The sequence below is a fragment of the Tachysurus vachellii genome, chromosome 7, assembly GCF_030014155.1.
Source record: "Tachysurus vachellii isolate PV-2020 chromosome 7, HZAU_Pvac_v1, whole genome shotgun sequence".
NCBI classification, from domain to species: Eukaryota; Metazoa; Chordata; class Actinopteri; order Siluriformes; family Bagridae; genus Tachysurus; species Tachysurus vachellii.
The window spans coordinates 30513237-30540518 of NC_083466.1; the positions used below are offsets into that span (position 1 = coordinate 30513237).

Here is a 27282-nt window from a genome sequence, read left to right on the forward strand (position 1 = left end):
GAACACTATTCACCTTATTAACCTCTATGATTTAAACAAACAGATAAATGTAGAATTATAGGACGATTATTACAGAACTCGGATTAATCATATAACGTGTGATATCCATAACTGAACTCTTTATGACACCGGAATTAAATTATGGGCTGAGGCCCAACTTTCAAGATTAGCGAGCTTACAGTACTTCAACTAAACTCTCTTCAAAGCAACATCCAACAGTTCGCACATGAGGTATAAAAATAACAATAGAATAAACAATTAAATAAAGTACCATATAAAAACAGAAATGTTACCATTTCACTCTGATGTGCTGAACCATGAGCAAACGCTGAACTGGTTTCTAGTTCTTGTTTTAAACAAATCTGTTACCAAAAGCGATTATAAATCCATCGACTCCTCAGGCGGAAATCTTAAGGATCTGCGAGCAGTCGGTGTCGCTGTTTCATTAAGACCCTCCAGATACTTTTCAGCGTCCTCCGGAGATTCAAACGAGTTTTTCTGACCTTTGTAAGTAACTTTCAGCAGTGCTGGGTAGATAAGGAAGGTTTCAACACCTTTCTGGTGAAGTTTGGCTCTTACGGTTGAAAACGCCTTCCTTTTTCGTGCCGTCTCGTGACTGTAGTCAGCGTAGAACTCCAGACGCGCTCCTCCGGGCAAGGTGGGTTTTGCTTTACGTGCTCCTTGAAGGATGGCTTGCCTGTCAGGATAGCGAAGAAGCCGAAATATCATCGATCGTGGCTTAGATGAGTTGGAGTTCGAATAGACGCGATGGGCTCTGTCGATCTCAATCTGGCAAGAGCGCGTCGAAATGTCAGGGATCCATTTAGGCAACATTTTCTGTAGAAAACCGATGGGGTCGTCGCCTTCCATTCCTGTTGGTAGATTCACCAGACGAATGTTATTGCGACGTGACCGATCTTCGAGGTCATTGCATTTTCGTTGAATCTGCTCTAACTGAGTCAAGCAAAAGTTCGTATCCTTCTTTGAATTGCGTAAACCACCTTGAAGATTGTCCACTTTCGTTGTAATCGACGCCATACTACTACTCAGAGAGTCAATTTCTTGTTTCATTGTACGAAGAACAGCGCTGTTTTCTTTAATGTAGTCGTTGAATGGATTGAGAGCCGTCTTTATCGCCTCCGTCAACATACAAGAAACCATTTCTCGCATAGCCTCCTGCTGTGCTTCAATTGCGTGGCTAACAATCGAGGCAACATCGTCGTCCAGTGTTTTGAGGCGTTTGCTGGTCGTAGCAGACTTTTGGGGAGAAATCGATTTTTTGCCGGTAGCCATCCTTGTATTAGAATTCACCAGTTGTCAAAAAGAGACAATATTCCCTCTGTATGACATGAATAACTAAAAATAAGAGGTTAATATTCGGGAGCCTAGTGTTGTGCAGCCATCTTGCAGCGCGCGCCACCGGAAGTAGCGCGTTTAACTTCAAAGTTTTCGGGCCATACAGATAAGTCCACAGTTGTACTGGAACTGTCTGTGCTGGACACACTTGGTGTGCTTGATGAACTAGACTTTAATGATAAGAAGACCTCCGTTGTGGTATCAGAAAGCATGTTTGTGGTTTCTCGAGGTGTTACTTTGACACAACTTGTTTGATCTGAAAAAAAAAAGTCACCCTGTAAAATCCTAATGTAGCTCAGCAAATCATTCATTCATTTCTCTGTTGTTGTCTTAAATTCAAGAGAGAGTGTGTTCTTAGAACACAAAGATATTTTCATAATTGTGCAATGTTAAGCGAGTAAAATCCTTAATTGGAGTCCTAAAATTGGAGTTTCCTGTACAGGGAAGCATTGAAGCATACTCAAATGTTATATATGATCATGCCAAGGAAACTACTGATATCAATATTTACAGTGTGCAAAGAATTCCGTTTTTAATCTGACTTGACAAATAAACTGATTATATTACTTCTAGAACAGTGGTTCTCAATCCTGTTCCTGGGGGACCCCTGCTCTTCATTAACTGAGCTAAGTGTGTCATATACAGCAGACATACAAAATGTGCAGAACAGGGTTACCCCAGGAACAGGATTGAGAACCACTGCTATAAAAGACAGGGATTAAACCCCACCACTTGTATGCATTATCTTTATGGTGCCTTTAAGTATTGGTCCACATTAACAGTGTATGAAAAATCCCAGCAAATCGTGTTTAACAAAAGCCATACCTCGACGGCACTGTATTGGTGTGATATAATCAGGGAGATCCTCCTCTTTAATGAACTGCACGTCAGATTTGGATTCAACTCCTATGCTTGCCAAAGTGTTCAGGAGAGAAGAAAGTTTATCCTCTGGTAGCCCAGGTAGGACAGCCAACACAGCATCTCGTACTTCCTCCCCTAATGATGACATGGTTCTACAAATCTGGGAAAGAGTGATGAAAGATGAAAAATCACTGGTAAGCCATTCATCTTGTACTGCACTAATGGATAATAGTCAAGGAGATTCTCTTGTTTTACACAAATGTCGTTTGACTCTTGATCAGTCTCTGTTAGACAATGGATGCCCATATCAACTAGCTCCACAGCCTGCTGCATCCTCACAACAAAGTAGACAGACTCATTGGAGTGAATAAAAATCAGTTTAATTTCACCCATGTTTAGACCCTCTTCATCATTTTTTAGTACAACGTACATGTTTTTTTCTGTACTTTGTGCATTTGTAAATGACTTCATTTGCAGCTACAGTGGAACTATGAGTGAAACTAAATGTTGCAATTGCTGCCTTAATGCTCTCATTGTAGTCACCAATATGGAAATCATTTCCTCTTTCCACTTGAACTACAGGTGGAAAAAGAGTCCTGGCAGTCCCGGAGCTAAGTCCCTCATCCAAATCACATAGCAGGTCAGCCTGGTATGCCTGCAACGCACCCATGGTGTGGAGGCAGCCCGCGGCCTGACCTGCTGCCGCGTAAGCCTTCTGTACTAAGGCTGACGTAGCACGTAGCGGCTTAGTAGGGAACACCGGAGCCTTTAGCAATGATGCTACGCTAGGGGAGAGATAGCTAGCCAGCGTTTCTTCCACAGCCCCAACTCTTTCTAGCCCCAACCACATTCGCGTAGAGCGAGGAGTGACGAGGAGAAGTGCGCGCAGAGTACGGGGCTTCCCAGGATCTAAACACCTTGGCGTGCAGATCGGGGAAAAACGGCAGGCTCTGGCGCTCAGGAAGTGACACAGGGCGCAGGAAACGCTCAGCCAGCTTACTGGGTGCGCGCTGCTTCTGCTGCTCCACCGGCCAATCTAAATCCAGCTTGGCTACGGCTCGTGTCACGACCTCAAGGAGCTCCTCATACAGCACAGGCTGTGAGGCACCCACGGGCTCGCTAGCATCCATCAGCTCTCCTTCCTCGGAGGGAGAGACATGTAATGCCGCGCTGCTCGCGCCAGGAGAAGAAGCAGCCATCGGGCCTGCTTCTCCGCGAGAAGCAGGCCCGATGGCTGCTTCTTCTCCCGTAGAAGCATTGGAGTAAGCAGTCTCTCCAGTAGACTGCTTACTCCAATCCCGCTGCTAAATTGACCTGCGAGCCCCACGAGTGCCGGCGCCGCTTTGCCTCGGCAAGAGGGAGCAAAGCGTGTGCATAGCCATGCGGCTGCAATGCGAGCAATCGACTCCCTCGAGAGCCGATTGTGCATGCTACACTCCCAAGCAAACAACGCACCGATCGTGCGAATCCTTCCCGGTAATGAAACAGGGACACGGATAAACACACTTACGGAATTTTTGTCTGCTAGCCCTCACTCGATCAGAAAAACACAGTGCTTACCTGAACGAGCAGAAGCTAGCATCTTGTCCATCTCACAGCCATTTGTAGCTTCCTGTTTACGCGACGTCACCCGCAGATGACGTCACGTCCCAACACCTATTGGTCAGATTACAGAGTGCGGTCATGCAGGGGCGTTCCCATAGCGTTTCAACGCAGCTCGAGTTCCGAAAGGGAACTATGGAACGTTGCTCTGCATCATTGTCATCGAGTCAATGATGAGCTGCGACTGCTGTTTAAGGGACATCTAAGTGAAGATCTTCACAATCATCATCCTCATTGTCATTCTCTCTTACACATAGAATGAGAGAAAATTATCATCTTACTTTTGAGTGTTTGTGTGTGTGTGTGTGTGTGTGTGTGTGTGTGTCTCACTTTCGTGCGAGTCGGCTCTCTGATATTCCGGTTGCGGGATGCTGGTGCTGAAGTCAGGAAGCTTCCCCCCATCTTTGGCATGAAGCTGCAAACACACACACACACTTGTTTATAATCAGATAAAGTCTGTTTTTCTATTCAATTCAATTCAAGTTTATTTGTATAGCGCTTTTTACAATGGACATTGTCTCAAAGCAGCTTTACAGAACATAAACATAGAACAGAAGATAGACATAAGGAGAAGTATAAAGAATTAAAATAATAAATTCAAGATATATATGTATAGTTCAGTATGTATGTATGTATGCATGTACAGTATGTATATGTATTCATCCCCAATGAGCAAGTCTGAGGTGACTCAGGCAGCAGTGGCAAGGAAAAACTCCCTTAGATTTGTAGAGGAAGAAACCTTGAGAGGAACCAGACTCAAAGGGGAACCTCATCCTCATATGGGTGACATTAGAGGGTGTGGTTAAAAATATACAGTAAACAAATGTTGTATTGGTGTAAGGGCGTGATTACAAATGTACAGTAACAAATGTTATGTTGGTGTAAGGATCGCATGGAGTTCAGATCTCCTCTTAGTGTCACAGAGCTGGTAGATCTGAAGATGCCTCAGGATTCTCACAGAGTTGGCCTCATCACAGTGGAGGTCCAACATCTTCATTGCACGGAAGACGATCGGAGCTGGTACAATGTCTGGATGCCTCGGCATGTGTAGAAAGAGAGAAGCAGTGGAGAGGGATTAACATATCTGCTGTTCATAAAAAATGTGCAAATCTAGTGTAATAGTGCACGATATGATGGGATGTATTATGTGTACGCCTGACTAAAGAGATGAGTTTTTAATCTACATTTAAACTGGGAAAGTGTGTCTGAGCCCCGAACACTATCAGGAAGACTATTCCAGAGTTTGGGAGCTAAATAAGAAAACGCTCTACCACCTTTAGTAGACTTAGATATTCTGGGAACTACCAGAAGTCCTGAGTTTTGTGATCTCAGAGAGCGTGAAGGATTGTAATGTGTTAGAAGACTAGTTAGATACATGGGAGCTAAACCATTAAGAGCCTTGTACGTAAGTTTCTCTCTATTTCTTACACATACACACCTCCTGCTCCTTCATCTCCTCGATCACTGAGTCTATATAGTAGTAGTAGTAGTAGCCTTTATTGTCACTGGTCACAGGTACCAGCGAAATTAGCCATCAACCTGCCCATACATACAATACATACAATACAAGGGGAGGACAGGACAGGAAGACAGGGGATTGAAAAGAAATACAGCATAACATTTACATTTACATTTACATTTACAGCATTTGGCAGACGCCCTTATCCAGAGCGACGTACATAAGTGCTTAAATCTCTAACATTGAATACATTAATGCTGGATCACTAAGTTACATACTTAAGATACCATGAGTTTAAAACATTTGTTCAAAGTTACAATGAAAGTGTCAAAGGTGTGTTTTTTTTTTTTAACATGAGGGAAGGGATTAGAAAAAAACAACAACACCCAGACTATGCTCCAGTGGGGAGTACAGTGTGGGAACAAGAAAAAAACACCTCAGCAACATAAGCACATAAACAGTACACCATAAACACATGACTTGCAACAGGGGAGGGGAGTGGGGGGTGGAGGTAATCCAGCACAGGCAAGCAGCCATCAGGTCCTGCGGCCTTTATCTTCGGCGCTGGTCACAGACCCGCTTGTCAGACTGGCGGTACAAAGCGGCGAAGGCGTGGGATGGGGGGTGGGGGGTGAGTGCATATCTTTTATATATATGTGTGTGTGTGTGTGTGTGTGTATGTATGTATGTAAGTGTAGGCCTGGAGAGTCGTTGCTCCCGGGATCAAATCGTGTGTGTGTGTGGGGGGGGGACACATATGTTCCACAGCGTTGCTCAAAGTGTTCAATTTGTGTGTGAGTCTCTCCACAGTCTCTTTAGCTGCGTCTTGCTCCTGCTTTTCCTGCTGTAACAGAGAAACAATCTCCTCCACCAAACTCTTACACACACACTCACACACACACACACAGTCTAATAAAGTACAGACCGCTGCCTCTCTGCTGCTGAGTGTAAAGTGATATAACACAAATATGAGAGAAAAAGTGAACAATAAACGAACAATATGATGAGGTGTGTGTGTCTTACTGGGTTTTGTGTCTCCTGAGTATATGGTCCTGGTACTGAGTGTATAATGCGTCTCTCTCCTGAATATGCTGCTGCTGAATCTCAGGCTCTTTCTGCTCCTTCATCTTCTCTGTGTGAGTGTGTGTGTGTGTGTCACACTGATATATAAACCTGTCTACCACCTCCTATACACACACACATATACACAAGCACACATTCTCCAGTTCAGTTTGGTGTCTGATACATGGTCATGTGACTGTAAGGATGCAGTAGAAATTAAAAGTATGAATCATATGCAGTGTGTGTGTGTGTGTGTGTGTGTGTGTGTGTTAGCGTCTCCTGTAGCTATCTCCTGATTACCTTCAACCTCTTTCCCAGGACACTTCCTGATCACATGTCCCTCCTGACCACCCAAAACACTTTAACACTCCAGAAGTTGTGAAAATAACAAATTCCTCCCCATTTACATTTATGTTAAACACGATGTTCAGGTTTTCATCCCTGCTGTTTAAAATCATCTACACACGTCTTTAATTACAAACCCTTTAGTGACCACAAGCTCAATTTTGTGAATCTCATCCACAAACATCACCACAGCCTTGTTCATGTGGGCAGCAGAAGCAATGCTCTTCCCGCCGATTAACTTAGCTACCACTGAGGCGCCTCATCTACGGTGCATGTGACAGTCGGTAACAGTTTAAACCCGTGCTTCCGGGTCAGGTGTGTTAAAGCCATGATGCCAAAAAGCAAGGAAAGTAAAGGCTCGTGATGCGCTACAACCTCACACACACACACACACACACTACGCACCACTCTATGTTTACTCAAATCACACAATTTACAGCATAAAGAAAAGCAATAAGAGAGTTTTCACTCACACCTTCACTACACGCTCACACAATCGCGTGTGTGTGAGAGACAGAAAGAGAGAGAGTGTGTGTGTGAGAGAGAGAGTAAGTGTGTGTGAAAGAGAGTGTGTGTGTTTGTGTGTGAGAGAGAGACAGACAGAAAGAGAGACAGAAAGAGAGAGAGTGAGTGTGTGTGTGTGTGTGTGAGAGAGAGAGGCAGAGAGAGCGACAGAGAGAGAGATAGAGAGAAAGTGTGATAGAGAGAGAGAGAGAGAGAGATAGCGAGCGACAGCGAGCGACAGAGAGAGAGAGAGAGAGAGACTAAACGTGTATAAATGTGAACAGTTGATGATTACTGGGTCACACAGACGTAGGTGTGTAATGATCTGGACACTCATCACTTGTGTGAGGACTTAAACATTTGGACTTGTGCCTTTGTAGGAAAATAACCCAGAGACAGAGTTACTGTTAACCCCAATGATGATGATTTTCCTCCAACAGCATGACCCCAAGTGTATTGTTCCTCTCACACCACAGTCATTCACCAACTATTTCAGTTTTATTTCTGAAAGAAGGAACTGTTACACTACAGTGTTCCAAACTTACGTCTGACAAATGTTAGTTTGTCATGTCTAAAATGACTGAGATTAAACATAACCCAGTTTGGGTCAATTCTGAACTCCAGCACTGGGTACAATGTGGACTGATCCAGTGAGAGTTGTTTTAACTCAGCAACGTTGTGTTATAATGTTAACCCTACATGTTATAGTGATTTATTTTTTATTAAAAACATGTTTCTCTTCGGAAATACATTCTGTATCTATATATTGTGTTAGACATACATTTATTTTTGAAGAACTATATATATATATATATATTATATATATATATATATATATATATATATATATATATATATATATATATATATATATATTTGAAGAACAAAAATATTTTTTCTACAGAATGTTAGACTATTAATTTTATACAACAAAAATAATGACTTTGTATTTATGTATTTTATTTAATGAAATAAATACAATGTATGATGTATTTACGTATACAAGACATTTTAAGTGCCTTTATACAATATAATTTTAGTTATGTATCCAGTAATATAGCTATAAGTATACATGTGTAAAAAGTGTCAATTATATTACAATAATTTATGTAATTATACTGACGTACTTGTCCCTTAGTGACACATGATTTCGGATTGAGTAGGAAACCCTCCTGCTCTCCCACTAAGGAATGTGTCCTAGTTTGCACGGGTTAGTTTTGAAAACACAAGATCAACTATCAGAGTTGGTCTTACCTTGAACACAGGTGTCCTTCGAAGTCCCTCGGTCTTCTAATAAAGGATCCTCTTCAAGTTCTTCTACCTATTCTATTGTTTGTATCTTTAGATGAAGAAGTCAGACTTAGACCTTTTTGTCTTTTCAGGATCCTCACAATGGGAGGCCTTGTTTTTATTAAAAGTAGTGTAATACAGATAGATGTGTGTAATATATGTAAAGTAAAAAGAAAACTACAAATAAAAACGTCAAATAATCAAACAGTATTGGAATAATTAAAAGTTATTAAGATATAAAAATTATAACAAACCACGAAACACTCTCCAAGTGTAAGCTTGCGTTTGTTCTATGATGCACCTAAAGTATAACATGCCTTAAGGCTGTTTACAATAGAATGCACACAATGTGATTTGATTTGAGCTTTTATTCCTTTTTTTGAATGAGCTTTTATACTTTCTGTATAATTACTGTTGCCAGTTGGATTTGGCTGTTGGGTTTGGTCGGCTTTGTGCCTTCTAGTCGGCTACCATCTTATCTCCCAACCATTTCTCGTTTTCCCAAACATATCTCTCCGGCGACTCTGTGTGTGCTACTAATGTCTTTTTTTTCTCTATTCTCAAGGTTAACACTTCTATATATGGTCATATGGTTGCAGTTAACTTCCTGCAACTTGTCAGGCTGTTATTATATAGGACTGAAGCTTTCTCTCGCCGTGGAATTAGACAGCAAGCTAAAAAAAAACTTTGCTTGCACATTACTCCCCGCGAATACACAGAAGGCTTCATAAGCTTTCACTACTAGATACAGCTTTTCATATAAGTTTACAGTAAAAAAAAGCAATATTAATCTAATCAATTCTATTACAGGAGAATACATGATTATAAGAAAAAGAAGAGCGTTTCAGAATTCTCTAGAACATCTGAAAATAAAACATAACTAGATTTGTAAAGTTTGTCGCGACAAACTTTGATGTTGGCTTTGACGGTGCAAGTATTTGCAAAGGCCGGTGTTTTTTGGAGGCGAGTGGACATAAGGGTCAGTGTTACTTTTGGAGGCAAGTGGACAGAAAGATTGTGAAAGCTACTGGACCGCTAGGGTGCCAATACTTTTGGAGGCGAGCGGACATGAGCAAGTGACGTGATCTGAATACCCGTGAGGCAGTTCCCCTCATTGTGCTGAGTGTTTTGATACGTCACATGTCCATATTGTGCAAATTTTTTATTTTGCTTATTTTGGGAGCGGGGCTACACGTGACGTCACATGACTTGACCAAAATACACGTGAGGCAGTTCCCCTCATTGTGCTGAGTGTTTTGATGTCACATGTCCATGTTGTGCAAATTTTGGATTTTCACGTGACGTGACCAAAATACACGTGGGGCAGTTCCCGTCATTGTGCTGAGTGTTTTGATATGTCACATGTCCATGTTGTGCTAATTTTTGATTTCACTTATTTTGGGGGCGGGGCTACATGTGACCTCACGTGACGTGACCAAAATACACGTGAGGCACTTCCCCTAATTGTGCTGAATGTTTTGATATGTCACATGTCCATGTTGTGCTAATTTTTAATTTGCACGTGTCATTTTGATTTCGCTTATTTTGGGGGCGGGGCTACACGTGACGTGCATGTGGCTTAAAAGCCCTAGGAGGAGTTACTCTTGATAAATTTTTGGCTAAGAATAATAATAATAGTAATAATAATAATAATAATAATAATAATAATAATAACTAGATTTGTAAAGTTCGTCGAGACAAACTTTGATGTTGGCTTTGGCGGTGCAAGTATTCGCAAAGGCCAGTGGAGGCGAGTGGACATAAGGGTTAGTGTTATTTTTGGAGGCAAGTGGACAAAGATTGTGAAAGCTATTGGACCGCTAGGGTGCCAATACTTTTGGAGCAGACATGAGCATGTGACGTGATCCGAATACCCGTGAGGCAGTTCCCTTCATTGTGCTGAGTGTTTTGATATGTCACATGTCCATGTTGTGCAAATTTTTTATTTTCACGTGACGTCACGTGACGTGGCCAGAATACACGTGAGGCAGTTCCCCTTATTGTGCTGAGTGTTTTGATATGTCACATGTCCATGTTGTGCAAATCTTTTATTTCGCTTATTTTGGGGGCGGGGCTACACGTGACGTCACGTGACATGACCAAAATACACGTGAGGCAGTTCCCCTCATTGTGCCGAGTGTTTTGATATGTCACATGTCCATATTGTGCAAATTTTGGATTTTCACGTGCCTGAGCTCTGCGCACGCTGCGTGTGTGAGAGCTTAGAGGAATTTTAGGAATTCCCCATTCAAGTCTACGGGATGTTCCATCGTCAACTACGGGAAAACCGTCCGTCGGAAAGTTCCGTCGGAATGCTGAGACAAAAACTTCGTCCGGAGTAACGTCCTAAAGAACCTGTCCGAGTTTGGTGTAAATCGCTCGAACACTTGCCGAGTTATAAACCTCCAAAGTTTATAATGGAAGTGGATACGAAAAAAGGCCAATTTGAGCTTCCGTACCGGGAATGCCGGAATTCCGATCGCTTAGTAGAAGCCAACATTCTGTTTTCCTACTTAAGCTTACTTAAAAGTAATAGCAACAAACTTCAGACCAGGGTCTACGACATATCCGAATTTGGTGCATGTGGCTCGAAAGCCCTAGGACGAGTTACTCTTGATAATAAGCTTAAGTAGGAAAACAGAATGTTGGCTTCTACAAAGCTACATAATAACACATAATGCATTATAATCTTTTCTTTTGGAATCTTCTTCCAGCTGTCTAGGTACAGCGTCTGATCCCTCGTTGTCTTCTTCTAAACACTCATATTCAAATCTTTCAACTCTTCATTCCTCAAGCTTCATTTTCTTTATTTTATTCAACAGTTGTTTTATTTCTTCTGCTGTTTTTCTGATTCTCTTCTTTTTTGCTTCTCTTTGTCTTTTTCTCCTAGCTCTACGTTTACTGGTATCTGTAGCCTTAATCTCACTTTAGATGGGAATATGAGAGTAGGGATTTGAAGTTTGATAGCATTGATAAGGTTTATCTAATGAGCATGAAGTTACCCGTTCATTTCCTTCATCATCCATTCTATCCATCATTCTTACATAATAAACAAATAATAAATCACACAAACAGTAAAATGAACAGGGTTCAGCTCGAGTTCATGTGGATTTTCACCTGCTGTTACAAATAATCCCTCAGGTTTTTATAGGATTGAGGTCCAGGGAATTTTATCCAGGGATCAGAGGATAAACTCAGTGTAGAATTGTGTTTAGTCTGATTCACTGTACACGATGAACACACACTTCTCACGTCTCTGAGACTGTTTAATGTGTTAGAACTAAATGAGTGATGTGTTAATAAACATGTTCTCTATTCTCCATCATGGTAATGCAGGAACACTGGAGTCTTCATCACACACAGATATTCATTAGACCCTGAATATGAAAGAAAAAGATGTGAATTAATCAGCACAAAGTGGACTGTGGTACTTCATGATCAACACCATGTAATCATCTCTGCTCCAACAGAAACATGATCATCTCCTGTTTATAATGAATCATTCAACATTTCTTCATTCTTACTAACATCTGTGTTCTAACATTTAACTAGAACAAATGAGAACTTCCACAAGTTCTACCAGGATAATGAGCAGATCTTTACCCATCACATCACTGCTCTTATCCAATCACAGGAGCTTTAAATAACAAACACTACTGTGTCATTTAGATCTTGTTCTACATTTATATTTAAGTGCAGACTTTAAGAACAAACTCAGGTGAATTTTACAGGAATGACAGAAGACACAATGTTCATTAACAATCACTCTCATCAACTCATTGGTGACTTTTTGTAGACTGTCTGAATCCCTGTTTTCTGCCTTCACATGAATTTTACATCAACACACTTTACTGAACACAAAACAGCATTAAAGAGAATCGTTAGAAAAATTCTGATTAAACAGAATATAGTGACATTTTCTAACCTGATAATCTGAAGGTTATTGAAGAGAAATGTGATGTGTATCAATGTGTAATGATAATGAGGGTAAACTTTTATTAACAGGTCATTACTCACATCAGTGTCTGTAGTTTGTAATGTTCATCATCCCTAAGATCAGAGAGCATCTTCACTCCTGAGTCTCCTAGTTTATTACAGGACAGATCCAGTTCTCTCAGGTGTGAGGGGTTTGATCTCAGAGCTGAAGTCAGAGCAGCACAGCCTTCATCTGAGACACCACACTGCCACAACCTGTATAGAGACACAATGACACACTCTTCACTGGTTGTACACAGGGACGTTTCTAGTGTTTAATCACTTTGATCACAGACACACAAGAATTTTACAGAAACCTGAAATCACAGATTTATTTATTTATTTGTTTGTTTGTTTGTTTGTTTGTTTGTTTGTTCGTTCGTTTGTTTGTATGAATGTAACTTTGTGCTGCAGATCATTTTATATTTTTTAAGTTTTACATTTTATTTCACTGTAAAGATCTTTGCTACAATTACACATGTAAACTTTTTTAGCTAAACAACCTTAAATCCACAACTAGTATTTTTGTAAGAAAACTAACTAACTAGTCGTCTAAATGAATAAATCACTTCAAAAAGCTTTCACTGATGACTAAATCACATCCAGTTTTAGAAGATTTTAGACATGAGAAGAGAAAAGAAAAGCTTCTGAAGTCCTCATTCATCTAAATCCACATTCACATACTACTCATTAACACAGTGATAAGTGTTAGTCTGGTAGTTACATCTCCTCAGTCCTCAGATACAATGTGGGATTATTAATTATCATCTGACTGCAAGTCGACATTTCTACAGAGAAAAGTGAAAAAAGGAGTACAGTGAGGGGGTGGGGCACAATATGGGGCAGGGCACAGTGAGGGGGTGGGGCACAATATGGGGCAGGGCACAGTGATGGGGGGCACAATATGGGGGCGGGGCATGTGAAGGGGGTGTCAAAGTGAGGTGCAGGGCAGAGTGATGGGATCAAAGTTAGGGGGGTGGGACACAGTAAAGAAGATGGGGTACAGTAAGGGGTGGGGCACGAGTCTCAAAATGAGGGGGAGGGGCACAACAAGGAGACGGGGCACACTGATGGGCAGGGCACACTGATGGGCAGGGCACACTGATGGGTGTAGCTTATGGTGGGCGGGGCTTGTGATGGGCGGGCCATATGACTGAAGGGTACATAATATTTTCACTTCAGCTAACAGTACAATCAGTTTTAATGTTTTCATGTTTTCATGTTTTAAATCATGATGTAAATATTAATGTTTGATGAAGACGAAGCCTATTTTCAGACATATCTACTGTAATCTACATCATCAGACACTGATTTATCAGGAACATTTTACTGGGGCTCGAGTGTCGACCCTGACAGTAGACAGTGTGTATTATTGTGGACTGAGTAACACACACTTTAGAGACCAGGACAACACATAAGACTAGAACTTGGACTTTTTCTGGACTTTCATACACAACACTGATACATCAGCCAGATTTTATTTTACACATAACATATTTCATATATTGCAGTATTTAACACATCTGAACTTTATTAAAACACTCACATTGTTCTGCCACTGATCCATATTCACATTTATTTTTAAACTCCATTAAACTGATTCTTACATTTCTATTTGTTACATCTATTCTATTTTTATTCTATTTTATTTTATGTTTAAATCACAGACAGTTTAAAAACATTTCACTACACGTACTGTGTATGGTTGTGTATGTGAGAAATAAAATATTAATGTAAATGTTTTCTGTAACTTTTCTCTGTTTCACATCTCAACAAAATCTTTGAGATCTTTCTTGAGAAGATCAGACTGTCAGTAATCAGACCTAAAACAGGGTCAGACTCTAATTAGTTTTTGGAGAAGTTGTTAGTTCATTGGTGTATTTTTTAAACCCAGACTGTGAAAGTGTAAATGGTTTATTCAGTATTGACAAGAACAACTGTGACTGTGTTTTATTTATACACAATGTGTTTATCTATTATTACGACCTGGATGAAGATTAGACCATGATTTATTATTAATGTTTTAATAGATGATCTTACCACAGTGTCTCCAGTTTACAGTGAGGATTCTCCAGTACAGCAGAGAGACTCTTCACTCCTGAGTCTCCTAGATTATTATCAGACAGATTCAGGTATCTCAGGTGTGAGGGGTTTGATCTCAGAGCTGAAGTCAGAGCAGCACAGCCTTCAGCTGAGACACCACAACCACGCCAACTGTAGAGAGACACAATGACACACTCTTAAATGATTGTACACAGGGACGTTTCGAGTGTTTAATCACTTTGATCTTTTTTTTTTTTTTTTTTGCAAAAATACCAACAAAGCCTTTATTTATTTATTTGTTTTTTTTCTTTTATCTTATAATGTAAGAAACATGAATGTAACTGTCATGGCTGAAGCACCTGCCTCGTCCCCCGATCGCCACCAGAGGGAACCTTTGCCTGAGTATTAACAGCTTACGGACTACACCTCCCAGCAGTCGCTCACAGAGAGTCGCTTTGTTCTGTTTTGCCCTGTTTCTCGAATTGTCTGCCACCTGTCCTGACCTTCTGCCCCTAATATTGATTCTGATTTCTGCCTCATCTACGTTGTACCACGAGTGTTATAATAAAGCATGCAAATGGATCTTTTGTCTCACAAGGGGCACAGTATATGGCAGGGCATGTGAAGGGGGTGTCAAAGTGAGGGGGCGGGACACAGTAAAGGGGACAGGGTACAGTGAGGGGCTGGGCACAGTTAGGGGCGTAGCTTATAATGGGTGGGGCACAGTGATGGGCGGGGCACACTGATGGGCATAGCTTATGATGGGCGTGCCTTATGATGGGCAGGGCTTATGAGTGAAGGGTACAGGATATTTTCACTTCAGCTAACATTACAATCGGTCTTCATGTTTTAAATCATGATGTAAATATTAATGTTTGATGAAGACGAAGCCTATTTTCAGACATATCTACTGTAATCTACTTCATCAGACAATAATTTATCAGGAACATTTTACTGGGGCTCGAGTGTCAACCCTGACTGTAGACCAGGGGTGTCAAACGTGGCCCGCGGGCCGGAACTGGCCCGCCAGGGAGTTCAGTCCAGCTCAGGGGAAAAATCTGCAATATGAAAAATAAAATTCATTTTAATTTTAGGCAGAACTACCAGCAGATGGTAGTACTGAGCTTCAGGGTCTGAGTGGCGTTTGGTTCTATCAGTTTACCCGCTTTTCTGTTGGCTCTGGCACCCTCATCAACATAATGTCTTTATCAAAAAAAGAAAGAGAAAAGTGAACACAGTGTCGGATTTTTCAAGAAAAATGGACCTATTCTTATATGTTCGCGGAGGTGAATGGGACACCCGTGTGCATGGTCTGCATGCAGCAAGTTTCGGTGCTTAAGGAATATAATATTCGGCGCCACTATGAAACAGCATGGTGAAAAATACAACAGCTTGCACAGAGATCTAAGAAGACGGAAGGTAAATGAAATGCTGGTGGGTTTGAGGAAACAGCAATCTGTTTTCACCCGGAGCAGAGAGGCCAGTGATGCTGCAGTGAAAGCCAGCTACCTAATTGCTAGCGAAATCACATTAGCATCAAAACCGTACTGTGAGGGGGAGTTCGTCAAAAATAGACCACGATTTATTATTAATGTTTTAATATATGATCTTACCACAGTGACTCCAGTTTACAGTGAGGATTCTCCAGTACAGCAGAGAGACTCTTCACTCCTGAGTCTCCTAGATTATTATCGATCAGATCCAGTTTTCTCAGGTGTGAGGGGTTTGATCTCAGAGCTGAAGTCAGAGCAGCACAGCCTTCAGCTGAGACACCACAACCACACAACCTGTATAGAGACACAATGACACACTCTTCATCAACATATTTTTAAAACCCTTTATTACAGTACAATAACTAAAATATTGTCAGATATATTAAATAAATAATTTTGACAGAAACTACAAATAAAGATTTCTACTGAGAATGTTTCATCACATCAAATAGACTAGAACACAATAAATGTTCATCTATTACACTGCAAAAAGGCATGAAACAGTTTAACTCTGTAAACAATATGGACATCCATGGATTTACATTTATATCAGTTTACTTTAAAAAAAAAAAAGTGAAGTGACATACGGTTAAGTTTGGTTACCCATACTCAAAATTCGTTCTCTGCATTTAACCCATCCAAAGTGCACACGCACAGCAGTGAACACACACCCGGAGCAGTGGGCAGCCATTTCTGCTGCGGTGCCCAGGGAGCAGTTGGGGATGGGGGATCGGTGCCTTGCTCAAGGGCACATCAGTCGTGGCCAGCCCGAGACTCGAACCCCCAACCTTAAGGTTAGGAGTCAAACTCTCTAACCATTAGGCCACGACTTCCTCCACAATTATTATTATTATTATTATTATTATTATTATTATTATTATTATTATTTATTTCTTTATTTTTTTAAGTAGCAGAGATGTTTTTAAATTGTTTTAATATTTCCAACATCAAACTTACCTCTGATTTAATTAAAACATCATCATAATCATCATCAGCAGCAGCTGATAAACAGGTTTGTGAACTTCAGAATATATAATCTGTACAAATCTGTCCTTAACTTGTTTAAAGGTGTTTCTATTGCTAAAGTATACAACACACCAGACAAGACACAACCTTGTCTAACACCTCTATAAACTTTATAAGGAACCACATAAGTCTCCATTAACTTTCAGTATACGTTCAACATCACTGTACAAAACCTTTATCATGGAAACAAAATCAAGACTAAAACTAAATGCTGTGAACACATTCATAAATGTGTCAAAAGTCTTTTCTAGGTCTACTGACACTAGACAAAAATCTGGTTAAGATTCTTACTGATATCGAAAATATCCCAGATAACAGAAATATTATAAAAATCCATCTTCCTGGGACACAATCTGTCTGATCACGATGGATGACTTGTTCTAAGACTTCACTCAGTCTGTTGGCCAAAACCTTGGAGAGTAATTTATAATCTCTGAATAACAAACTCAGCAGTGTCCAGTTTTTAATATCATTTAGGTCAGGTGTAGGTTCCCCTTCAGAGAGGGCTTTTAGTACTGGGGGAATATTGTTACTCTCTTGTGGTCCTCACTAAAGCTGGATCATGTTGATAGACTTTTGTTTCTAACAAAAACCTTGACAACACAAATGTATAGTACAAATACTGACATGTATAGTGTAGGTTTAGTTCATTCACCTCTGAATCATTGTTTTCTACAGTGGAGTCTTATTACAATTTAATTTTATTATAACAGTTAGAGTGTAAAACAGACCCACTTGTACACTGAACAGAATTTTACATCTTCTTATATTATAATACAGAGAACATCTTTATTTCTCTTCTCTTTATAACAGGTTTTACTGAATTGACTGAAAAAAAAAATAATTCAGTGAAAATAATTGATGATCTTGATGATCATTTTATCCTTCATCCTGCAGCCCTTTTGCCCCCTGATGGAGGGTAAATCCATCAATTCTTTATGTAACCGAGTTTAAAAATATTTTTGTTAATTTCAGCATAAATTGGGAAACTTGCCATTGAAGCTTTATAATCAGAGTCTCATAGCACTTCCTGCTGGTAAGTCGCATCAATGATTGCTCCGTCTTAATAATTAAGTTTGGACCATTTTCAAGCCCAAGTTTGAACTATAAACTACACAAAAGTTTACTTATTTTATCAGTCAGCTCCTAGTTGTGTTTGAGTATGAAGAGTGTGTTAATTGTCCTGCTTGTAAACTCAGAACTTCTGTTTATTCAGTTAAGACTTCCACTGTGACACTGATGCACTGTATGCTGATAAACCTTTTGGTGCTGTTTTTCCCAGATACAGTAAAGCAACCCCGAGTGACCAGCCACCTGATCTCTGAGTGAAATTATTACAGTACATCCAACACACACAGTCACATATATTCTGATAGTGTGAGCTGATCAGAGACTCTTGTGTAATTTTAGTCTCCAAGTTCTATTTATTTCCATGTCAGTGCTGCTTTTAAACCCTGCAGCTCACACAGTACATTTAGTTTGTGTCCCAGCTCCAGTTTGTGTGATTAGTTCCAATGTTTTAGTAAATTTCACAGTAATTTCAGACACATTGCAGTCACACCAGAGTCTGTGAGAAATCATCAGTGTGCAGTGAAAAGAAACAATCTTCCTCCTCAGGACATTGATGATGAACTTAAAACTTCTGCTTCAGTCTCACTATTAGAGAATGTGTCTTACTGAGGAGCAGGTCATGTGACTCTCAGAGAGATGATCTTACCTCAGTGTCTCCAGTTTACAGTGAGGATTCTCCAGTACAGCAGAGAGACTCTTCACTCCTGAGTCTCCTAGATAATTACAGGACAGATCCAGGTATCTCAGGTGTGAGAGTTTTGATCTCAGAGCTGAAGTCAGAGCAGCACAGTCTTCATCTGAGACATCACAATTACACATCCTGTAGAGAGACACAATGACACACTCTTCATCAACAGATTTTTATTATATAAAGTATAATTAACACTGAACAAAACATTACTGTCTGTTACGACCCAATTATGGTCTAGGGGTATATATGGAAGTAAAACTCAAAAAGACTCGTGGAACACTGGACCATCTCTATACCCTCGCCAGGTTGCTGGAGGGTTCATGAAAGTTTTCCCAATGTGCTTTGTGGATCTGGAGAAGGCATTCAACTGTGTCCCTCGTGGTGACCTGTGGTGGGGGGTCCGGGGACCTCTGCTAAGGGCTGTCCGGTCTCTATATGACCAGAGCAGGAGTTTGGTTCGCATTGCCGGCAGTAAGTCAGACTTGTTCCCGGTGCATGCTGGGGCAAGTCGTGGCCTAATGGTTAGAAGGTCTGACTCGTAATCCTAAGGTTGTGTTCGAGTCTTGGGCCGGCCACGACTGAGGTGCCCATGAGCAAGGCACCGAACCCCCCAACTGCTCCCCGGGTGCCGCAGCACTTTGGATGGGTTAAATGCAGAGAACAAATTCTGAGTATGGGTCACCATACTTAGCCGTATGTCACGTCACATGTTGGACTCCGGCAGGGCAGCCCTTTGTCACCGGTCCTGTTCATTATTTATATGGACAGGATTTCTAGGCGCAGTCGGGGGGCCGGAGGGAGTCTGGTTTGGGGACCACAAGATTTCGTCTCTGCTTTTTGCAGATGATGTTGTCCTGTTGGCTTCCTCAAATCAGGACCTTCAGCGTGCCCTGGGACGGTTTGCAGCTGAGTGTGAAGCAGCAGGGATGAGAATCAGCACCTCCAAATCCGAGGCCATGGTTCCCAGCTGGAAAAGGGTGGCTTGCCCCATTCAGGTTGTTGGAGAGCTCCTGCCTCAAGTGGACAAGTTTAAGTATCTTGGGGTCTTGTTCACGAGTGAGGGAAGGATGGTGCGGGAGATCAACAGGCGGATCGTTGTATCTTCTGCAGTGATGCGGTCGATATACCGGTCTGTTGTGGTGAAGAAAGAGCTGAGCCGCAGCGCGAAGCTCTCTATTTACCAGTTGATCTAAGTTCCTACCCTCACCTATGGTCTTTGGGTCATGACCGAAAGGACAAGATCCCGGATACAGGCGGCCGAAATGAGTTTCCTCCGTAGGGTGGCTGGGTGCTCCCTTAGAGATAGGGTGAGGAGCTCGGTCACTCGGAGGAGCTCAGAGTAGAGCCGCTGCTCCTCCACATCGAGTGGAGTCAGCTGAGGTGGCTCGGGCATCTGTTCCGAATGCCTCCTGGACGCCTCCCTGGGGAGGTGTTCCGGGCATGTCCAACCGGGAGGAGGCCCCGGGAGAAGACCTAGGACACGCTGGAGGGACTATGTCTCTCGACTGGCCTGGGAACGCCTCGGTATTCTCCCGGAAGAGCTGGAGGAAGTGTCTGGGGAGAGGGAAGTCTGGGCGTCCCTGTATGGGGGGAAGGGATGAGAGTGGTGCTAAAGGAAAGAAAGTAACAAAACAAAACAACACTAACTAATTTGGTTGGACCCTCTAACCTGACTAATAAATCAAAATGTGGAAACAAAACTCTTCAGCATAAAAACGCCCTATCTAAACTACTCTAACTAGCCAAAACACAAGATGTGCAAGGGGTGGCACTCACTCCTAAACTAGTGTGCCTAATACAGAGATAATTTATCCTACCTGTGAACAATGTATGTCGCACGACCTCTTACCTGTCCACTTTTCCCTTTAACCGGAAAAGAGTCACCAACAATATACACAAATGGTGACAGAACAAAGAACGGGTACAACAAACAGTACACCAACTCAAACATTCGGTTTTGACAAAGGGTAACAACGAGGATGAATGAGACGCTCAGGGTAACTTGCAGCCCTCCGGCGACCTTTCTTAAAGTAATGGGATGATGGTGATTGGTGCGGAGACTCATGACGTCACTTTTAAAGTCGGAAGATTGACGGTTCAGCGGACCAATGGGAAACTGTGGAGGGACCCGAAGAGAGACAGCGCGAGAGAGGGAGAAAGAAAACAAAAAAGGAGCAAAACGCAGGCACAGCCACACAGACGTAACACTGTCAAATTGTGAACAGTGGGTGGGCCTGGGTAAAACAGGGTGGGCACAGGTTTGAGAAGAAACTCAAAATTCAGCTGTCACTCAAAAGAACTTACATGACTGTAAAAAGAGGACAATGAGCTGAAAGAGATCTGTTCATTTATCAGATGTTTATGTAACTAACACACACACACACACACACGAGCAGCTTCACCAATCAATATGACATTAGCATGTATGGACACTTAACATAGTGAACATAACATTTAAAGTCTATCAGTTCAAACACAGGATATTTTTATTTAAACATTTCAGGCTATGATGTTAAATCATGAAGGAAAATCTAACTAATGATATTAGATAAATTATTGTTTTAAAATAACTGAGAAATCACAAATATTGTTTTAGCTGAGATTTCAGATAAACTCTTTATTAAACTAGACTGTTACACGACTAAACACCACACAGAAATGTTACTGAGCAACGTCACTCAATGAAGCTTCTTAAAGCAGCAGCTACTAGTGAGTGACAACTGGGGTTTATTAATAATTCTAACATTATAACAGAGTTTATGGAGGTGGGCCAGGACTCCACATGGGTGGGACCAGGACCCTGGAGCTGCACCAGTGATATTAGTTTATTATATTATTTACAATTATTATGTTGGCTTTATAGAAGCCAACATTCTGAAATCCGTTATAAGCTTATTATTATTATTATTATTATTATGTTGGCTTTGTAGAAGCCAACATTCTGATTTCCTTTATAAGCTTATTATTATTATTATTATTATTATTATTATTATTATTATTATTATTATTATTATTATTATTATTATGTTGGCTTTGTAGAAGCCAACATTCTGTTTTCCTTTATAAGCGTATTATTATTATTATTATTATTATTATTATTATTATTATTATTATTATTATGTTGGCTTTGTAGAAGCCAACATTCTGTTTTCCTTTATAAGCGTATTATTATTATTATTATTATTATTATTATTATTATTATTATTATTATATTTTCTTCTTAGCCACAAATTTATCAAGAGTAACTCGTCCTAGGGCTTTCGAGCCACATGCACCAAATTCGGATATGTCGTAGACCCTGGTCTGAAGTTTGTTGCTATTACTTTTCTAAGCGATCGGAATTCCGGCATTCCCGGTACGGAAGCTCAAAGTGGCCTTTTTTCGTATCCGCTTCCATTATAAACTTTGGAGGTTTATAACTCGGCAAGTTTTCGAGCGATTTACACCAAACTCGGATAGGTTCTTTAGGACGTTACTCCGGACAAAGTTCCGGACTCGGCGTTCCGACGGAACTTTCGGTTTTCCCGTAGTCGACGATGGAACGTCCCATAGACTTGAATGGGGAATTCCTAAAATTCCTCTAAGCTTTCACACACGCAGCGTGCGCAGAGCTCAGGCACGGCTTCTCTCCTGTGTTCTATGCAGTATAATAATAAGTAGAATCCCATAATGACTGCAGTATTGACATGAAATGTCCAAACCCTCAGTAGCCACTTTTTGACAAAAGTATTGGCACCACACCGGGTATACTGGTGACGTCACGTGTAGCCCCGCCCCCAGAGTAAGCGAAATCAAAAATGAGCACAATATGGACATGTCATATATCAAAACACCCAGCCCAATCAGGGGAAGTGCCTCACGTGTATTTTGGTCACGTCACATGACGTCACGTGTATAGCCCCGCCCCCAAAATAAGCGAAATAAAAATTTGCACAACATGGACATGTGACATATCAAAACACTCAGCCCAATGAGGGGAAGTGCCTCACGTGTATTTTGGTCACGTCACGTGACGTCACATGTATAGCCCCGCCCCCAAAATAAGCGAAATCAAAAATCAAAACACTCAGCCCAATGAGGGGAAGTGCCTCACGTGTGTTTTGGTCACGTCACGTCACGTGTTGTCACGTGAAAATAAAAAATTAGCACAACATGGACATGTGACATATCAAAACACTCAGCACAATGAGGGGAACTGCCTCACGTGTATTTTGGTCAGGTCACGTGACGTCACGCGTAGCCCCGCCCCCAAAATAAGCGAAATAAAAAATTTGCACAACATGGACATGTGACATATCAAAACACTCAGCACAATGAGGGGAACTGCCTCACGGGTATTTTGGTCACGTCACGTGACGTCACGTGTAGCCCCGCCCCCAAAATAAGCGAAATCAAAAATTAGCACAACATAGACATGTCATATATCAAAACACTCAGCCCAATGAGGGGAAGTGCCTCACGTGTGTTATGGTCACGTCACGTCACGTGTCGTCACTTGTCGTCACGTGAAAATAAAAAATTAGCACAACATGGACATGTGACATATCAAAACACTCAGCCCAATGAGGGGAAGTGCCTCACGTGTATTTTGGTCACGTCACGTGTCACGTGTATAGCCCCGCCCCCAAAATAAGCGAAATCAAAAATTTGCACAACATGGACATGTGACATATCAAAACACTCAGCACAATGAGGGGAACTGCCCCACGTGTATTTTGGTCACGTCACGTGACGTCACGTGTAGCCCCGCCCCCAAAATAGGCGAAATCAAAAATTAGCACAACATGGACATGTCATATATCAAAACACTCAGCCCAATCAGGGGAAGTGCCTCACGTGTGTTATGGTCACGTCACGTCACGTGTCGTCACGTGACGTCACGTGAAAATAAAAAATTAGCACAACATGGACATGTGACATATCAAAACACTCAGCACAATGAGGGGAGCTGCCTCACGTGTATTTTGGTCACGTCACGTGACGTCACGTGTAGCCCCGCCCCCAAAATAAGCGAAATCAAAAATTTACACAACATGGACATGTGACATATCAAAACACTCAGCACAATGAGGGGAAGTGCCTCACGTGTGTTATGGTCACGTCACGTCACGTGTCGTCACGTGTCGTCACGTGAAAATAAAACATTAGCACAACATGGACATGTGACATATCAAAACACTCAGCACAATGAGGGGAGCTGCCTCACGTGTATTTTGGTCACGTCACGTGACGTCACGTGTAGCCCCGCCCCCAAAATAAGCTAAATCAAAAATTAGCACAACATGGACATGTCATATATCAAAACACTCAGCCCAATGAGGGGAAATGCCTCACGTGTGTTATGGTCACGTCACGTCACGTGTCGTCACGTGTCGTCACGTGAAAATAAAAAATTAGCACAACATGGACATGTGACATATCAAAACACTCAGCACAATGAGGGGAACTGCCTCATGGGTATTTGGATCACGTCACATGCTTATGTCTGCTCGCCTCCAAAAGTATTGGCACCCTAGCGGTCCAGTAGCTTTCACAATCTTTCTGTCCACTTGCCTCCAAAAGTAACACTGACCCTTATGTCCACTCACCTGCAAAACAGCACCAGCCTTTGCGAATACTTGCACCGTCAAAGCCAACATCAAAGTTCGTCTTGACGAACTTTACAAATCTAGTTATTATTATTCTTCTTAGCCACAAATTTATCAAGAGTAACTCGTCCTAGGGCTTTCGAGCCACATGCACCAAGTTCGGATATGTCGTAGACCCTGGTCTGAAGTTTGTTGCTATTACTTTTCTAAGCGATCGGAATTCCGGCATTCCCGGTATGGAAGCTCAAAGTGGCCTTTTTTCGTATCCACTTCCATTATAAACTTTGGAGGTTTATAACTCGGCAAGTTTTCGAGCGATTTACACCAAACTCTGACAGGTTCTTTAGGACGTAACTCCGGACAAAGTTCCGGACTCGGCGTTCCGACGGAACTTTCGGTTTTCCCGTAGTCGACGATGGAACGTCCCATAGACTTGAATGGGGAATTCCTAAAATTCCTCTAAGCTTTCACACACGCAGCGTGCGCAGAGCTCAGGCACGGCTTCTCTCCTGTGTTCTATGCAGTATAATAATAAGTAGAATCCCATAATGACTGCAGTATTGACATGAAATGTCCAAACCCTCAGTAGCCACTTTTTGCCAAAAGTATTGGCACCCCACCGGGTATACTGGTGACATCACGTGACGTCACGTGTAGCCCCGCCCCCAGAATAAGCGAAATCAAAAATGAGCACAATATGGACATGTCATATATCAAAACACTCAGCCCAATGAGGGGAAGTGCCTCACGTGTATTTTGGTCACGTCACGTGACGTCACGTGTATAGCCCCACCCCCAAAATAAGCGAAATCAAAAATTTGCACAACATGGACATGTGACATATCAAAACACTCAGCACAATGAGGGGAACTGCCCCACGTGTATTTTGGTCACGTCACGTGACGTCACGTGTAGCCCCGCCCCCAGAATAAGCGAAATCAAAAATGAGCACAATATGGACATGCCCAATGAGGGGAAGTGCCTCACGTGTGTTATGGTCACGTCACGTCACGTGTCGTCACGTGTCGTCACGTGAAAATAAAAATTAGCACAACATGGACATGTGACATATCAAAACACTCAGCACAATAAGGGGAGCTGCCTCACGTGTATTTTGGTCACGTCACGTGACGTCACGTGTAGCCCCGCCCCCAAAATAAGCGAAATCAAAAATTTGCACAACATGGACATGTGACATATCAAAACACTCAGCACAATGAGGGGAACTGCCCCACGTGTATTTTGGTCACGTCACGTGACGTCACGTCTGGCCCCGCCCCCAAAATAAGCAAAATCAAAAATTAGCACAACATGGACATGTCATATATCAAAACACTCAGCCCAATGAGGGGAAGTGCCTCACGTGTGTTATGGTCACGTCACGTCACGTGTCGTCACGTGTTGTCACGTGAAAATAAAAAATTAGCACAACATGGACATGTGACATATCAAAACACTCAGCACAATGAGGGGAACTGCCTCATGGGTATTCGGATCGCGTCACATGCTTATGTCCGCTCGCCTCCAAAAGTATTGGCACCCTAGCGGTCCAGTAGCTTTCACAATCTTTCTGTCCACTTGCCTCCAAAAGTAACACTGACCCTTATGTCCACTCACCTCCAAAACAGCACCAGCCTTTGCGAATACTTGCACCGTCAAAGCCAACATCAAAGTTTGTCTTGACGAACTTTACAAATCTAGTTATTATTATTCTTCTTAGCCACAAATTTATCAAGAGTAACTCGTCCTAGGGCTTTCGAGCCACATGCACCAAGTTCGGATATGTCGTAGACCCTGGTCTGAAGTTTGTTGCTATTACTTTTCTAAGCGATCGGAATTCCGGCATTCCCGGTATGGAAGCTCAAAGTGGCCTTTTTTCGTATCCACTTCCATTATAAACTTTGGAGGTTTATAACTCGGCAAGTTCTCGAGCGATTTACACCAAACTCGGACAGGTTCTTTAAGACGTTACTCCGGACAAAGTTCCGGACTCGGCGTTCCGACGGAACTTTCGGTTTTCCCGTAGTCGACGATGGAACGTCCCATAGACTTGAATGGGGAATTCCTAAAATTCCTCTAAGCTTTCACACACGCAGCGTGCGCAGAGCTCAGGCACGGCTTCTCTCCTGTGTTCTATGCAGTATAATAATAAGTAGAATCCCATAATGACTGCAGTATTGACATGAAATGTCCAAACCCTCAGTAGCCACTTTTTGCCAAAAGTATTGGCACCCCACCGGGTATACTGGTGACGTCACGTGACGTCACGTGTAGCCCCGCCCCCAGAATAAGCGAAATCAAAAATTTGCACAACATGGACATGTGACATATCAAAACACTCAGCACAATGAGGGGAACTGCCCCACGTGTATCTTGGTGACGTCACGTGACGCCACGTGTAGCCCCGCCCCCAAAATAAGCGAAATAAAAAATTTGCACAACATGGACATGTCATATATCAAAACACTCAGCCCAATGAGGGGAAGTGCCTCACGTGTGTTATGGTCACGTCACGTGACGTCACGTGTATAGCCCCGCCCCCAGAATAAGCGAAATCAAAAATTTGCACAACATGGACATGTGACATATCAAAACACTCAGCACAATGAGGGGAACTGCCCCACGTGTATCTTGGTGACGTCACGTGACGCCACGTGTAGCCCCGCCCCCAAAATAAGCGAAATAAAAAATTTGCACAACATGGACATGTCATATATCAAAACACTCAGCCCAATGAGGGGAAGTGCCTCACGTGTGTTATGGTCACGTCACGTGACGTCACGTGTATAGCCCCGCCCCCAAAATAAGCGAAATCAAAAATGTGCACAACATGGACATGTGACATATCAAAACACTCAGCACAATGAGGGGAACTGCCCCACGTGTATTTTGGTCACGTCACGTGACGTCACGTGT

General features: G+C 42.0%; 2 protein-coding genes across 4 annotated transcripts in view; one reads left to right on the plus strand and one right to left on the minus strand.

Moving 5' to 3' along the window:
• The window catches only part of LOC132849175 (protein zyg-11 homolog), a 93588-nt gene that overhangs the window by 10354 nt on the left and 55952 nt on the right, over window positions 1-27282 (plus strand). The gene's annotated exons all lie outside the window — the stretch shown is intronic.
• LOC132849168 (NACHT, LRR and PYD domains-containing protein 12-like) overlaps window positions 8557-27282 on the minus strand; it is a 43557-nt gene continuing 24831 nt past the window's right edge. For both annotated transcript variants that reach the window (XM_060875407.1, XM_060875409.1), the window contains 5 exons: window positions 18734-18907; window positions 16111-16284; window positions 14495-14668; window positions 12497-12670; window positions 8557-11856 (listed from right to left, as the gene is read on the minus strand). In XM_060875407.1, the coding sequence (XP_060731390.1) occupies window positions 11850-11856; window positions 12497-12670; window positions 14495-14668; window positions 16111-16284; window positions 18734-18907 (703 nt within the window). In that variant the 3' untranslated portion in view covers window positions 8557-11849. The remainder of the gene's footprint in view (window positions 11857-12496; window positions 12671-14494; window positions 14669-16110; window positions 16285-18733; window positions 18908-27282) is intronic.